The sequence below is a fragment of the Limulus polyphemus genome, unplaced genomic scaffold (assembly GCF_000517525.1).
Source record: "Limulus polyphemus unplaced genomic scaffold, Limulus_polyphemus-2.1.2 Scaffold945, whole genome shotgun sequence".
NCBI lineage: Eukaryota > Metazoa > Arthropoda > Merostomata > Xiphosura > Limulidae > Limulus > Limulus polyphemus.
The window spans coordinates 325,881-338,624 of record NW_013666555.1 but is presented as its reverse complement, the minus strand read 5'-3'; the positions used below and the strand labels follow the sequence as shown (position 1 = coordinate 338,624).

At 31.6% G+C, this 12,744-nt stretch overlaps 1 protein-coding gene across 1 annotated transcript in view; it reads left to right on the top strand.

Moving 5' to 3' along the window:
* Window positions 1-12,744, top strand: part of LOC106461371 (solute carrier family 15 member 1-like) — a 56,853-nt gene that overhangs the window by 28,693 nt on the left and 15,416 nt on the right. Inside the window, 8 exon segments of the mRNA XM_022388318.1 lie at window positions 973-1,056; window positions 3,465-3,564; window positions 4,233-4,323; window positions 5,577-5,657; window positions 9,018-9,100; window positions 10,035-10,118; window positions 11,067-11,156; window positions 11,967-12,011. Coding sequence (XP_022244026.1) covers window positions 973-1,056; window positions 3,465-3,564; window positions 4,233-4,323; window positions 5,577-5,657; window positions 9,018-9,100; window positions 10,035-10,118; window positions 11,067-11,156; window positions 11,967-12,011 — 658 coding nt within the window.

Genomic DNA, 12,744 nt, shown 5'->3' with positions numbered 1-12,744 from the left:
TATATATTAGTTTACTTCATTACCCATTCAAGCCGTCTCCAGCCATTATTAGTACTAGTATTTGTTTTTGTTGATCTACTACATACCTTAAGATATATGAAAAATCTGACTAAGCAAGTTATTCTGCAAAGATGACACTTTGTTTGCAAGTGTTTCAGTTAATAAAGATTTTTCAATTCAAATTGAAGTATGCTAAGTTGCAACGCAGATTTTTTTTCTAGACCACAAATACCTTTACTGTAAGTTATGTTATTTAACACTGTTCAAGACACGCGCTGTAAAACATTGTAACAGAGACTTAGACATTCTCCCATCCTTTATAACGTTATACAATTTTTAAATAGCCCCTAACCTTCCGTAATACAACTGTGCTTGGTTAAAAGAGAATATGCTGTCAAAAGTAACCTTAACATGAAAATGAATCGGGAAAACAGAGTCAAAAATTAAAGTATTAACTTTGAACAGAAAATAATCACAATTTGAGTAATTTTCGTTATTGTTTACTGGACATCTCTTCCAGGATTAGTTTGTCCATTTCTCCGCCTTTGTTTTTTTTTTCAAAATTTTTAGGTGATATCAAGGGATTTTTTTTGGATAACTAAATCTCTATTATGGTTTACTATATTACCTTACTATCTTATGTAACTTCCTGGATAGTTGGGATGTATTAAGTGACATGACATATCTCTTATTCCATTTCAGCTTCGTAATCTATATATCCATCATACCTAATTTTTAGAATCTTTTCTACATCCTTAACCTCCTTTTTTACTAGAATTATAATTTAGATATATTCAATTTTCAAAAATACTTATTTATATCTCCTCCGCCCCTTTCTTCATTCCCAGAATAACTTTGTCCACTCCTCTTTCTTTTAAAGATCATCTTCTATACACACAGCTTACTCTTTTCTTGAGAAATATTCAACACGTTTTATTTTACATATTCTACAACTCCATCTTCTTTTTTCAGGACCATCTTTTACATCTCAATACTTTATGCAGGAGGAAACATCGTCTTAGCACTGGCATCTATTCCAAATTTTCTTCCAATGATGTAAGTTTGATGTAATCGCGAATGAGATCAGCTTCCAATTTAGTCAACATTTTCTCCAAAAATACTAACTTTACAATAATACTAATTGTGTACAATAAGTTATATGTGTGCGTGTATATATATACATGTATATCGATTTTTATAGGACGTTTTATAAATGATAACTTTAATTACTCTGCGTAAATACAACAACACATTTCCTTGTTATAGTTAATAACATTGACAATGTTCAAGCTACTTCAATAACGATAGCGGTCTGTGATTCTCGACAGAAAGTACGTTAGAGAGAGAAATTACTTTGAAATGCAACTAATTGAAAGAAAAATGTGAAAAAAATAATCAAACTATGATGTCTACTTGAATCAAAACGAAAAATACAATTCAGGGATAAATGTGACAAACGTTAGGTGTGTTATCTTTTACGTAGTCTATAACTATCTATGCTGGATTATTGTTTATTACAAATTCTGGATGATGTTTGAAATTTTAATCTTCAGTTTTATGATGACACATAGCTATTTATACAATATTATAAATATTAATATAAACTTCATACATAAAGTAATGACCCATCATAGCTTGTTGAACACGTAACTGTCATTCAAAAGGAAATAAAACACAGAAAGGTCTGACATATCACTTGTTAAGTCTTTTCGTAAAACTGTGTAATGAATAACTAAATACGTGATACGTTCTTTCAATATGAATCTCACATAAACATGCCTTATGACCAAATATTACTCACAAACCTACAATATTTTAAATAAAAAATTCACCTACAAACATGTAACATTTTAATATAGAATTCCCTCTACATACATGTACCATATTACTACAGTTTCTCATCTAAATACGCATAACGTTTTTAATACCAAATCTACATAAATGTAACATTTTATGCAACATCTCTTCTACGTACGTTAACATATTAAAACAAAATCTCTTCATCAGGTGAGTAACAGTTTAATATAAAATCCCATTTACGGACATGAAATATTTTAATACAGATTTTCATTTATAATTATATAAAATTAATACAGAATCTGGCCTACAAATATGCAACATTCAAATGGCCTTCAGGTGTGAAATCAAGAGCTTTAAGGTTTTATCAAAAACCAGAGTAAAGGTGACGTCCAAATCCATAAGTGTGCTGCAGTATTGTTAATTCTAGTAATGTTAGTCAATAGGGGTAAGAAACTGTTTCGGTTGCTATTAGTAGCTGATATAACATATACAACGTATTGTTTCTCTATCTTATCATATCGTCTCCTCTTGAGATGTATCTCTGCTTTGCAGACTCTATTCACAAGGTTATTTGTGAACAGTTACCATTATCATCAAATTACCATTACTTAAATGAAGAGTTTGTTAGTTTTTTGTTTTTTTTTGCTACTGTTAGTTAGTGTTATTATCATTTTCTTATGAGAACGGTTTATCTTAAATATCATCCGAAAACAAATATGTTCGTGTACGAGGCAAACAATATAGCTTTGAAATTCAACTTTTAACAGGTAAACTGACTTTCATGGCATGGAATAACGGGTAATTTGTGCTGGTGATGCATGTTATCTCTGTAGTTGTTATCCTTGATCCTTCAACTTTTAACAGGTAAACTGACTTTCATGGCATGGAATAACGGGTAATTTGTGCTGGTGATGCATGTTATCTCTGTAGTTGTTATCCTTGATCCTTCAACTTTTAACAGGTAAACTGACTTTCATGGCATGGAATAACGGGTAATTTGTGCTGGTGATGCATGTTATCTCTGTAGTTATTATCCTTGATCCTACAACTTTTAACAGGTAAACTGACTTTCATGGCATGGAATAACGGGTAATTTGTGCTGGTGATGCATGTTATCTCTGTAGTTGTTATCCTTGATCCTTCAACTTTTAACAGGTAAACTGACTTTCATGGCATGGAATAACGGATAATTTGTGCTGGTGATGCATGTTATCTCTGTAGTTGTTATCCTTGATCCTTCAACTTTTAACAGGTAAACTGACTTTCATGGCATGGAATAACGGGTAATTTGTGCTGGTGATGCATGTTATCTCTGTAGTTATTATCCTTGATCAACGATACGTAACGTTTCGTCTAAACTCACTTTTATAAGTTAAACCTATAAAACACCCGAGTAATGGGTGCAATATTACCCCAAAACACTAGATAATATATGTAACATTTCCTCAAATTCACTCGCTCACAGTGTGTAACATTATACAAAATACTCGATTAATGTGTAAAGCTTTACCTCAATACATTGAGCAATATTTATAACATTAAACCAAGACACTCCAATAATGGGTGTAACACTACCACAAGGTAATCAAATAATGGATATAACAATACTCAAAGACAATAGAGTAATGTGTATTATGTTTAGCCTTATATTATCATTATTTCAGACCTATATCGATGACAGGTTTAGCACTCATAGCGATCGGTACTGGTGGTATAAAGCCTTGCGTGTCTGCTTTTGGAGGTGATCAATTCGGCCCTGGTCAGGTGGGTTTTAAATCTACATTTGTACTTAAGAGATTTAACGAACTACATCTTTCGAATTTTAGTGAAAAAAGAAAATGAATTTCAAAAGCTAAATTCACTCTCATTATATGAATTGTGTTCAGACAGAAACTCAACTTTCTTTCCCATGCACTAGGTATGCTTAAATGACCACCATTGAATAATCGTGACACAGGACTCTCTGTCCTTTGCTAACAGCATTAGAAACAGGATAATAACCGTCCACTGCTAGTGGCGTTAGAAACAAGACAATATCAGTCCACTTATAGCAGCGTTAGAAACAGGACAATGTCAGTCCACTGATAGCAGCATTATAAACTGGACAATATCCGTCCGCTGTTAGCGGCATTAGAAACCGGACAATATCCGTCCACTGCTTTAACCTGTATAATTAGTTAACTTCTACGGAATCCTTTTGACTTAGAAATTTGACGATATATATATATATATATTTGTACATAACTAAACGACGCGGTCTTCTTAGAGTATAGGTAAAAGTGAAAACTGCTGGACACAAATTTATTGTCGAAACCTGGCTACCAAGAAATGTATATGGAATCCTTAATTTACAGTATCTTGTAAAAAAAGTATTACCTTTAAGTAATTTCTTGTTGGTTAGTATATTATGTTCTCATGATTTACATATTCAGGAACGACAACTCCAAAGGTTTTTCTCCCTCTTCTACCTTTCTATCAATGCAGGAAGTCTCCTTTCTACTTTTCTTACACCCATTTTAAGAGGTATGTGATAGTTTTTATCACCCAGAAACTGTTTCACACGTAATAATTGTTTCTGTTTTTGGTTCTGTAATCTATAAAACCACAAAATATAGCTTAGTTATCTACATTTTCTAAACAAACAGCTAATCACCGATTACATCTTAGCTACCAAGAAACCAATATAATGGGTCTAGTTACCTAGAAACCAACGTGATACATGTACTAATCTAGAAAATATAGTGCAGTTTAGTTATCCAAAAAAAACTACATGATCTAATCAGTAATGTAATTACATAATACAGCCTAGAAACCAATATAATAGGTGTAGTTACCTAGAAACCAACATGATACATGTACTAATCTAGAAAATATAGTACAGTTCAGTTATCCAAAAAAACTACATGATCTAATCAGTAATGTAATTACATAATACAGCCTAGAAACCAATATAATGGGTCTAGTTACCTAGAAACCAACATGATACATGTACTAATCTAGAAAATATAGTGCAGTTTAGTTATCCAAAAAAACTACATGATCTAATCAGTAATGTAGATCATGGCATAATACAGCCTAGAAACCAAGAAACCAGTATAATAGGTCTAGTTATACAGAAAACAACATAACAGTGATATTATACTGAGTAATATAGAAGATCCATAATACAGCCTAGTTATCAAAAAAACTATATTATCTAACCAGTAATCTATATAATCACTTAATACAGCTTCTTTATCCAAAAACTACATGACATCTAGTAAAATAGATTCCCACTTACTATAAACTGGTGATCTAGGTTATTGCCTAGAAATTTAGAAACAATATAATACACCCTTCAGTATTTTGGAAAAGTTCTTTGACGTGTGTTTGTGTTCCATGAGACATATCCCAATAATGTATTAATTCTAATAATCTAGTTCATCCACAGACTATTTTCCCTGTTATCTAAGAATAAATGCCTTAAGTTACAAATCTTCATGCATACTTTCAAATGCAATATGTCAGGCACTAGATGTGAAATTTTATCTAAACGCCCAGATTTGAAGTTAGACAGAAAGTTGGAACGACTTTATTCGGGTTTTAAGTGTTCGTTAACAGAAGATCTCCATTACAAAATTTGTTGTTGTTTTTTTTTCTTATGACTAGCTAATTACTGTTTATGGTCATTTTCAACTTACCGCAATAAAATTCGAGTGTGAATCATTTTTAAAGTTTATTTTATTTAATTGTATAACTCATGTTTCCAAACACTAAATGCCCTAATTCTTGTGTAGCGGATATCCATTGTTTTGGTAATGAAACGTGTTATCCTCTCGCTTTTGGAGTTCCTGCTGTTCTTATGGTCATCGCTGTAGGTAAGTAGCTCTCCTTAACATATTAGTTTACAAGAAAATCTTGCAGTAAGGATAACCTTCTTTAGACTTTCACACGAATAATGCTGAAAATAAGAGCATTTCACGAAGAAAAGCCCTGAATTATAAAACAAGGGAATTCATGAAACTTTTACAAGTAATTTGTAAAATTATTCTATGAAATAGTCCTTTTTTTCATGAGTCTTGTTTGTATTTACACATACATTTTGTACAACCAAAGGACACTTCAGACTGCTATGGTCCCTGGAATCATGTCGGTACAAAATAGACGTTATTTTAATCAGTCGATGTATTAGATAGAAACAAATGTAGGATCTAATTTCCATAATTTTGTTTCGATCGATACGTTATTCTGATAATGAAACCTTCTGTACTTTGCTAATACATTTAATTATAGTACAACTCGAACGATATTGTTTTGTCTACTAAGCTAGCTCATGAAACAAACATCTATTTTTAGGCACTTTGTAAATATATTGTATTCTGTTCTTTTTTTAAAAGTTAGTTGCATTAACATAAATGGTTAAAATGGTTAATATATACGATATTACTGTTTATTATATTATCATCTCCTAACTGTTGGACGAACCCCATGAAATATTGTTGTTATTACAGCCAAAAATATTTTTAAAAGTGAAGGTAGTGAATGAACTGCTGAATCAATGCACCATAAGAAATTTAAGGTTTTGTATTATGAACTTCAATACACATAGTTAGAACATTTTATTAAATTAGCTAGATTAATTATTGGGATAATTTTAGGTTCTAGTATATGGAGGTAACTTGCTTTGATCAGAAGATAAAAAATATTTTTTTATATTTTATAATAAGACTTTAAGAGTGATGTTTTGAATATCTTACAAACATTTTGTGCACATTATAATACGATTTCAGAGACAAGGTTTATGTCTATTAAGAACTTTCTAAACATATAAGGAATAACGTTGCTATTTATTTTTTTATCATTGAAAAACCTTTATTAAAAATTTACAAAACTTTTGCAATAAGCCTTAGTTTCTTGTTTGTTATTAAACATAAAGCTATACAAGGAATTATCTATGCTGTGCCCTTAGTGGGCATTATATATGTTCTCTGGCTTACCGTTGAGACACAGAAAAGGTAATATACATTATGATATGCAAGATTTACTCAAATATGGCCCGTGTTTGATTAATATGATTCAACTGACTACAATAAATATCAGTTAATAATAATACACAAATAAACATTGACTATACTATATGTTAAGTACACATTAAAAATATTTATTATATGATAATATATATTCAAATATTCCTAATGTCTTATTTTAAATACATTTTCAACATAAGTTTTTGATTTATGTTTGTGACCTATAAATCAGTACTGAACCTGTTGATTTTGTATGTACAATGTATACTTACAATTTCAGCAGTATCAAAATATGTAATTAGTTCTTGTCCATTTATTAAATACATTTAACTCTTCATTCTTCAGCCAGATTTCTGTAAGGACTATATTATGAACTTTCTCTAGAATTAATTGTTAATATACACGAAAAAAAAATCAATATTCATATTTAAACTACGTACATTAATTATATATAAACCAGAAATAATGTTATTATAAGGATTGCCGATTCTTGATTCTTGAATTACCATACTAAATTAGATATCGTGATTTTAAAACCTATTTCACAATTTATAAAATATTGTTGAGTCTTAATTCTTAATAACTTTTAATTTTCTAGTTTTCTCACAAGGACTTTCCCTTACATAATTCAAACAGATTTATAAACTTCAAAACATTTTTTTTCAACACTATTATACGATCTCCATTTATAAATACAAGACAATCTTTGTAGTGCTCATTACTGTCAGGCCTTTTAATTACTTTCTTTACTTCTTGTTGAAACTATTTATTTCTGATATGTCTTATTCATACGTTACACTACAGTTGATCTAGTTTCTTGTTTGATGTTCCTGGAGTTGCAAGACAATCTTTGTAGTGCTCATTACTGTCAGGCCTTTTAATTACTTTCTTCACTCTTTGTTGAAACTATTTATTTCTGATATGTCTTATTCATACTGTTACGTCTCCGTGTGTTAATTGATTTTCCGTAACTTCGTACCGACGAAACTTAAGCGACACAAGTCTTTACTTAATAAAACTGGTTTATTCTTTCCGAATATAACTTAACCGATACATTCAACAATCGCGCTAAACAAACGCTATAGCAACGAACGTCAATAATACTCCGACCGCAGATCAATTACTCACTATTCACTCACACGCATTACATTACCTTCTTTTATATACCAGCCTACCCTCTATATAGTCAATACTAGAGCATTCGCCAAGATACGGGATAGTTCTAGAAACAAGAGATCGTGAGAATTGTCACGTGATCTCGATGACGCAACAATACGTTACACTACAGTTGATCTAGTTTCTTGTTTGATGTTCCTGGAGTTACAAGACACTCTTTGTAGTGCTCATTACTGTCAGGCCTTTTAATTACTTTCTTCACTCCTTGTTGAAACTATTTATTTCTGATATGTCTTATTCATACGTTACACTACAGTTGATCTAGTTTCTTGTTTGATGTTCCTGGAGTTACTCGATGTGCAGTTTCAATATCTTTGTTGACAGTTGCAAGTATCTCTACTTCACGTATGATTTCTTTTATGCTTTCTTCTTGTATATCTGATACTCCGTGAATGTTGTTATCAGTATTCCTTCCATACTGCCGTGAGTCAGTTGCTTGTGGTTTTAAGGGGTAAAGTTTTCTGTATATTAATACCAATTTTCTGTATTTGGTAGTAAGACTTCGAAATAATATTTTATGTCTATTAAGTCCATTCTTCACGTATTATATTAATACTTCAGTAGTAGTGTTTTATTGGTTATAATCTGTTAATACAGTTCTCTACATCTCATGGTGATACATGAACTGTTAGTGTTTGTCTGATGACTTAGCGGTAAGTTTGAGTACTTATAACGCTAAACCCACGGTGGGCAAAGCACAGATAGCCCATTGTGTAGGTTTGCCCTTAACAACAAACAAAATAAACTCTCTTTACCAGATCCATCCCTAAAATATATATAATTTTGTTTATAAATTAAATCGTTCTATTTTGCACTCATGTAAAAAAAATAAAAAATAAAACTACATTGACTCGAAAAACATTCGAAACCGAGTTTGGAAGAACAATGTTCTACAGTTGGTCTGTCTCATTTCAAACACACATTAGCTAAGATCGAAACTCAAACTATGTTTATATTGTATCAAAGTTCAAACATGATAGTAACATTCCAGAAGAACGAACGAAATTTTCCATATTTTATATAATTCTATTTTAGTCCTGTTCTTGCTGGGAAAGTCTCTCTACAAAATTGTTCCACCGAAAGGAAACATCGTTATCACAGTCATGAAATGCATATGTGTAAGTAAAATGTTCTTTTTTTCTGAGACTTGTAAGTTGATAAACTTTCCCACAAAATCTGCGAAAAAAAAAGGATGCTTAAAATTCCTAAGGAGTCGATTTGTATCATCTATGAAGGAAGTGACTTCGTAACTATGAAAAAAACCCATGTTATTGATTAGTCGGATCATGCCGAAAGCAGAAACAGATTGTTTATATGTATATTACAGATGTGTAGTTTGTTACAAAGAACATTACTACACTATAACGTATGACGTAGGGCAGTACAATACAAATGATATGGAGTAGGCACATTGTGTATATGTTATGTGCAGAAATACAAGCAACGGGTGTAACGTTTTACGGAGGGCACTACAATGTATGTACTATTTTACGCAGGTCTGTACGATGTGTAAAACATTTCACATAGAACAGTATAGTTTTCATAAAGTATTTTGTAGGAGAGTACAATATGTTTCTTCCAGGAAGATAGTAGCTATAGCATATTTTGTAGAGCTGTAAAGTATATAAAAATGTTACTTGTAGCAGAACAGTACATTATCACACATACTTTACAGCTCTACAAAAGATTAACAAGTAACATTTTTGTGGTACAGTACATTATCCCTAATCTTTTGTAGAGCTGTAAAGTGTGTAAAAATGTTACTTGTGGTGGTACAGTACATTATCTCGAACGATTTTTAATGCTGTACAGTATTTAAAATGTTACTTGTATCGGGATGATACATTACCTCTAACGATTTGTAATGCTGTACAGTATTTAAAATGTTACTTGTAGCGGGATGATACATTATCTCTAACGATTTGTAATGCTGTGTAGCATTTAAAATGTTACTTGTAGCGGGATGATACACTATCTCTAACGATTTGTAATGCTGTACAGTATATAAAATGTTACTTTTAGCATGAAATTATCAATAAGTTATATTTTCAGCACGCACTAGGAAGAAAAAGTAGCGCTAAGAAAAATGGAGAACATAGAGAACACTGGTTAGAGTATGCTGATGATAAATACGATGTAAGTATTACTTTTCTCATACAGAATTTCTTTGCACATCCTCTCCACTTAAGATATCTTGACTTACTGTCAGGATGTGTTTTCGGTTTCGGACGTTATGATATTAGCAAAAGTTCACCGAACTTCTTAATGGAGCTTTTCTCATCTGCCTAGTTGCTTATTGTTAGATTTTCTGGAGTTTGGGGGTAATATTTTTATAAATGTTTGCACAGTTTAAATTGTTTAACGATAACTATGGTTAATGCATGTGTATTTGATATTTTTTAACCTCAACGGTTTCTTTTCTAACACCTGGGCTAAACAGCCATGTTAGAGACCTGTTTAGTTCTGGTGTAACCATCTGTCAACCTCCGTCGCCTGTGCTGCATATCCTAACCGACAGACTATTACCGTAAAAGCGTGTTCAACGTTATACTGTAGTTCGACCTTAGACTTTTGATCTATAGCTAATATATCACAGTAAAACTCTCAAACGACAACTGCTTTGATGTTTCATAAATATATTTGTAACATTAAAAGTTTGGTAACAATTAATGCTAAGGTTTTTCAATATTCTCACAATATAAACTGAAACAACAACTGTTAACGTTTTTTTAAGTATTTTCATACTAAACTGATAAACTACAGCTGTTGTACATTTTTTTACAAATATTTTCACATCAGACAGAAAAAATGACAATTATCGTTAATATCTATCTAAATATTTTCACAGTTTAAACTAACAAATAATTAGTGTTAATTTTTTCAAGATGTCCTAAGTATAAGTTTGTCAACAATAACTATTGTCAACGTTCTTAAATATTTTCAAATTAAACTCTCGCCATAACCTGATGTTAATGTTTTGTAAATATTTTCGTAATTTAAATAAAAACTGTTGTTCATATTTTTTGTAAGTATTATCGTACCATAAACAGAAGAACGACCGCTAATATCAATGTATTTTTTCAGCGTAAACTAATAGGAGATATCAAGGATGTGTTGCATGTTTTGAAGTTATATCTACCGCTGCCTGTATTCTGGGCACTTTTTGACCAGCAGGTAAGTTCTGATATTTTTAAACTACAAACAGAGTACGATAGCTCTTTTTAAATAAGGCAAAGCCCCTTCTTTCCGTGTTGTGCCCCGTGGTTCAGTGTTAAGCCTGTGGCTTATAACGCTAAATATCAATGCTTGATACCCGCAGCGCACAAATCTCATATAGCAAAATGTGTAGTTTTCTGTTTTAAAAAAAAAGACAAACAAAGCAAGCCTTACCTCTTTTTTTTTTTTTTTACTGCTGAGTACACGTATGCGTATACTTATGTGTATATACCAGGTGACCGCCCTGAATAACAAAACATGTTGCTGCGGAGCTGATTAGTTGTTGTTGTTATTATTATTAAGCACAAAGCTACCCAAAGGGCTATCTGTGCTCTGCCCACCACGGGTATCGAGCTGATTAGTTATCGTAATAATCTGAGATCAGTTTCTTACTCTGATTCTTTACTCATTAATAATATATTCACGGGATTTCTATCTTAATATCTGAGTTTCAAATTAGTGTAATACTTTTCCTATTAGTTTCATTATGAATTTAAGCCTTATTTAATCACCTTAGGTGAATTATGACCAACAGGAGTTCACTTAAGGGGGCCATCTTTCTAGGTTACAATTCTGTTTCTCTTTTAGAAATACATCTTCGGCTATAATAACAAAGATAACAGATTATATAAACAGCATTCGTTTAAATTAAAAGTAGTTAAGGTTTTTCGTAATGGTCAAAGTAATGACTAGATAAATAAATGTTGAAAATACTCCAAAGTTTTGTCATCGTAATTATATAAATATTATTCTTTCTGTAAAACTTAGGGCTCACGATGGACACTTCAAGCCACTAGGATGGATGGTGAACTTGTAAGTACCGATGTAAAGCAACGGAGCTAAACAAACTACACAGTTTGACAAAAGCAAAACGTTTCAGTGCAACGTTTTTTCGCAACATTAGCTTATTATATTTACGATCATTGCGTAAACATTTCGAGAACTAAACTTTAATTTCACAATTTTGTTTATGTGTAAAACAATTCTTTTTCGTTTTCACGTATTTTCAGTGTCAGTCGCTATTGCACTACTACGTTTGTAAATATGGTGTATTAAATCATTACATCAGCAAAACATGTGGTCAAAGCTTATTGTTTTTGTTTTAATTAAGCCATACTAGATTATATGTTTTATCAAAGTCAATGTACAGAACCACAGAGAAGATTCGAAACATTCAAATATTCTGAACCACCCTCTGTGTGGAAGTTTTAACTACAAGCACATTCTGAACCACCCTCTGTGTGGATGTTTTAACTACAAGCACATTCTGAACTACCCTAGTTAAAACATCCACACAGACAAGCACATTCTGAATCATCATCTGTGTGGAGGTTTTAACTATAATAGCATCATAAACTATACACTGTGTGCAGTAGTGGATCTAGGATTTTGGAAAGGGGGAGTGTGGTCGCCTGGATGGGTGCCATATAATTTTTTTGCATACATTATTTATATCTATGCAGCAGGTGATACATCAAACTTAAATATATTATAAATTATTGGTCTGTAGCTAGGGGAGGTGGGAAATAAAATATTTTATTGAAAT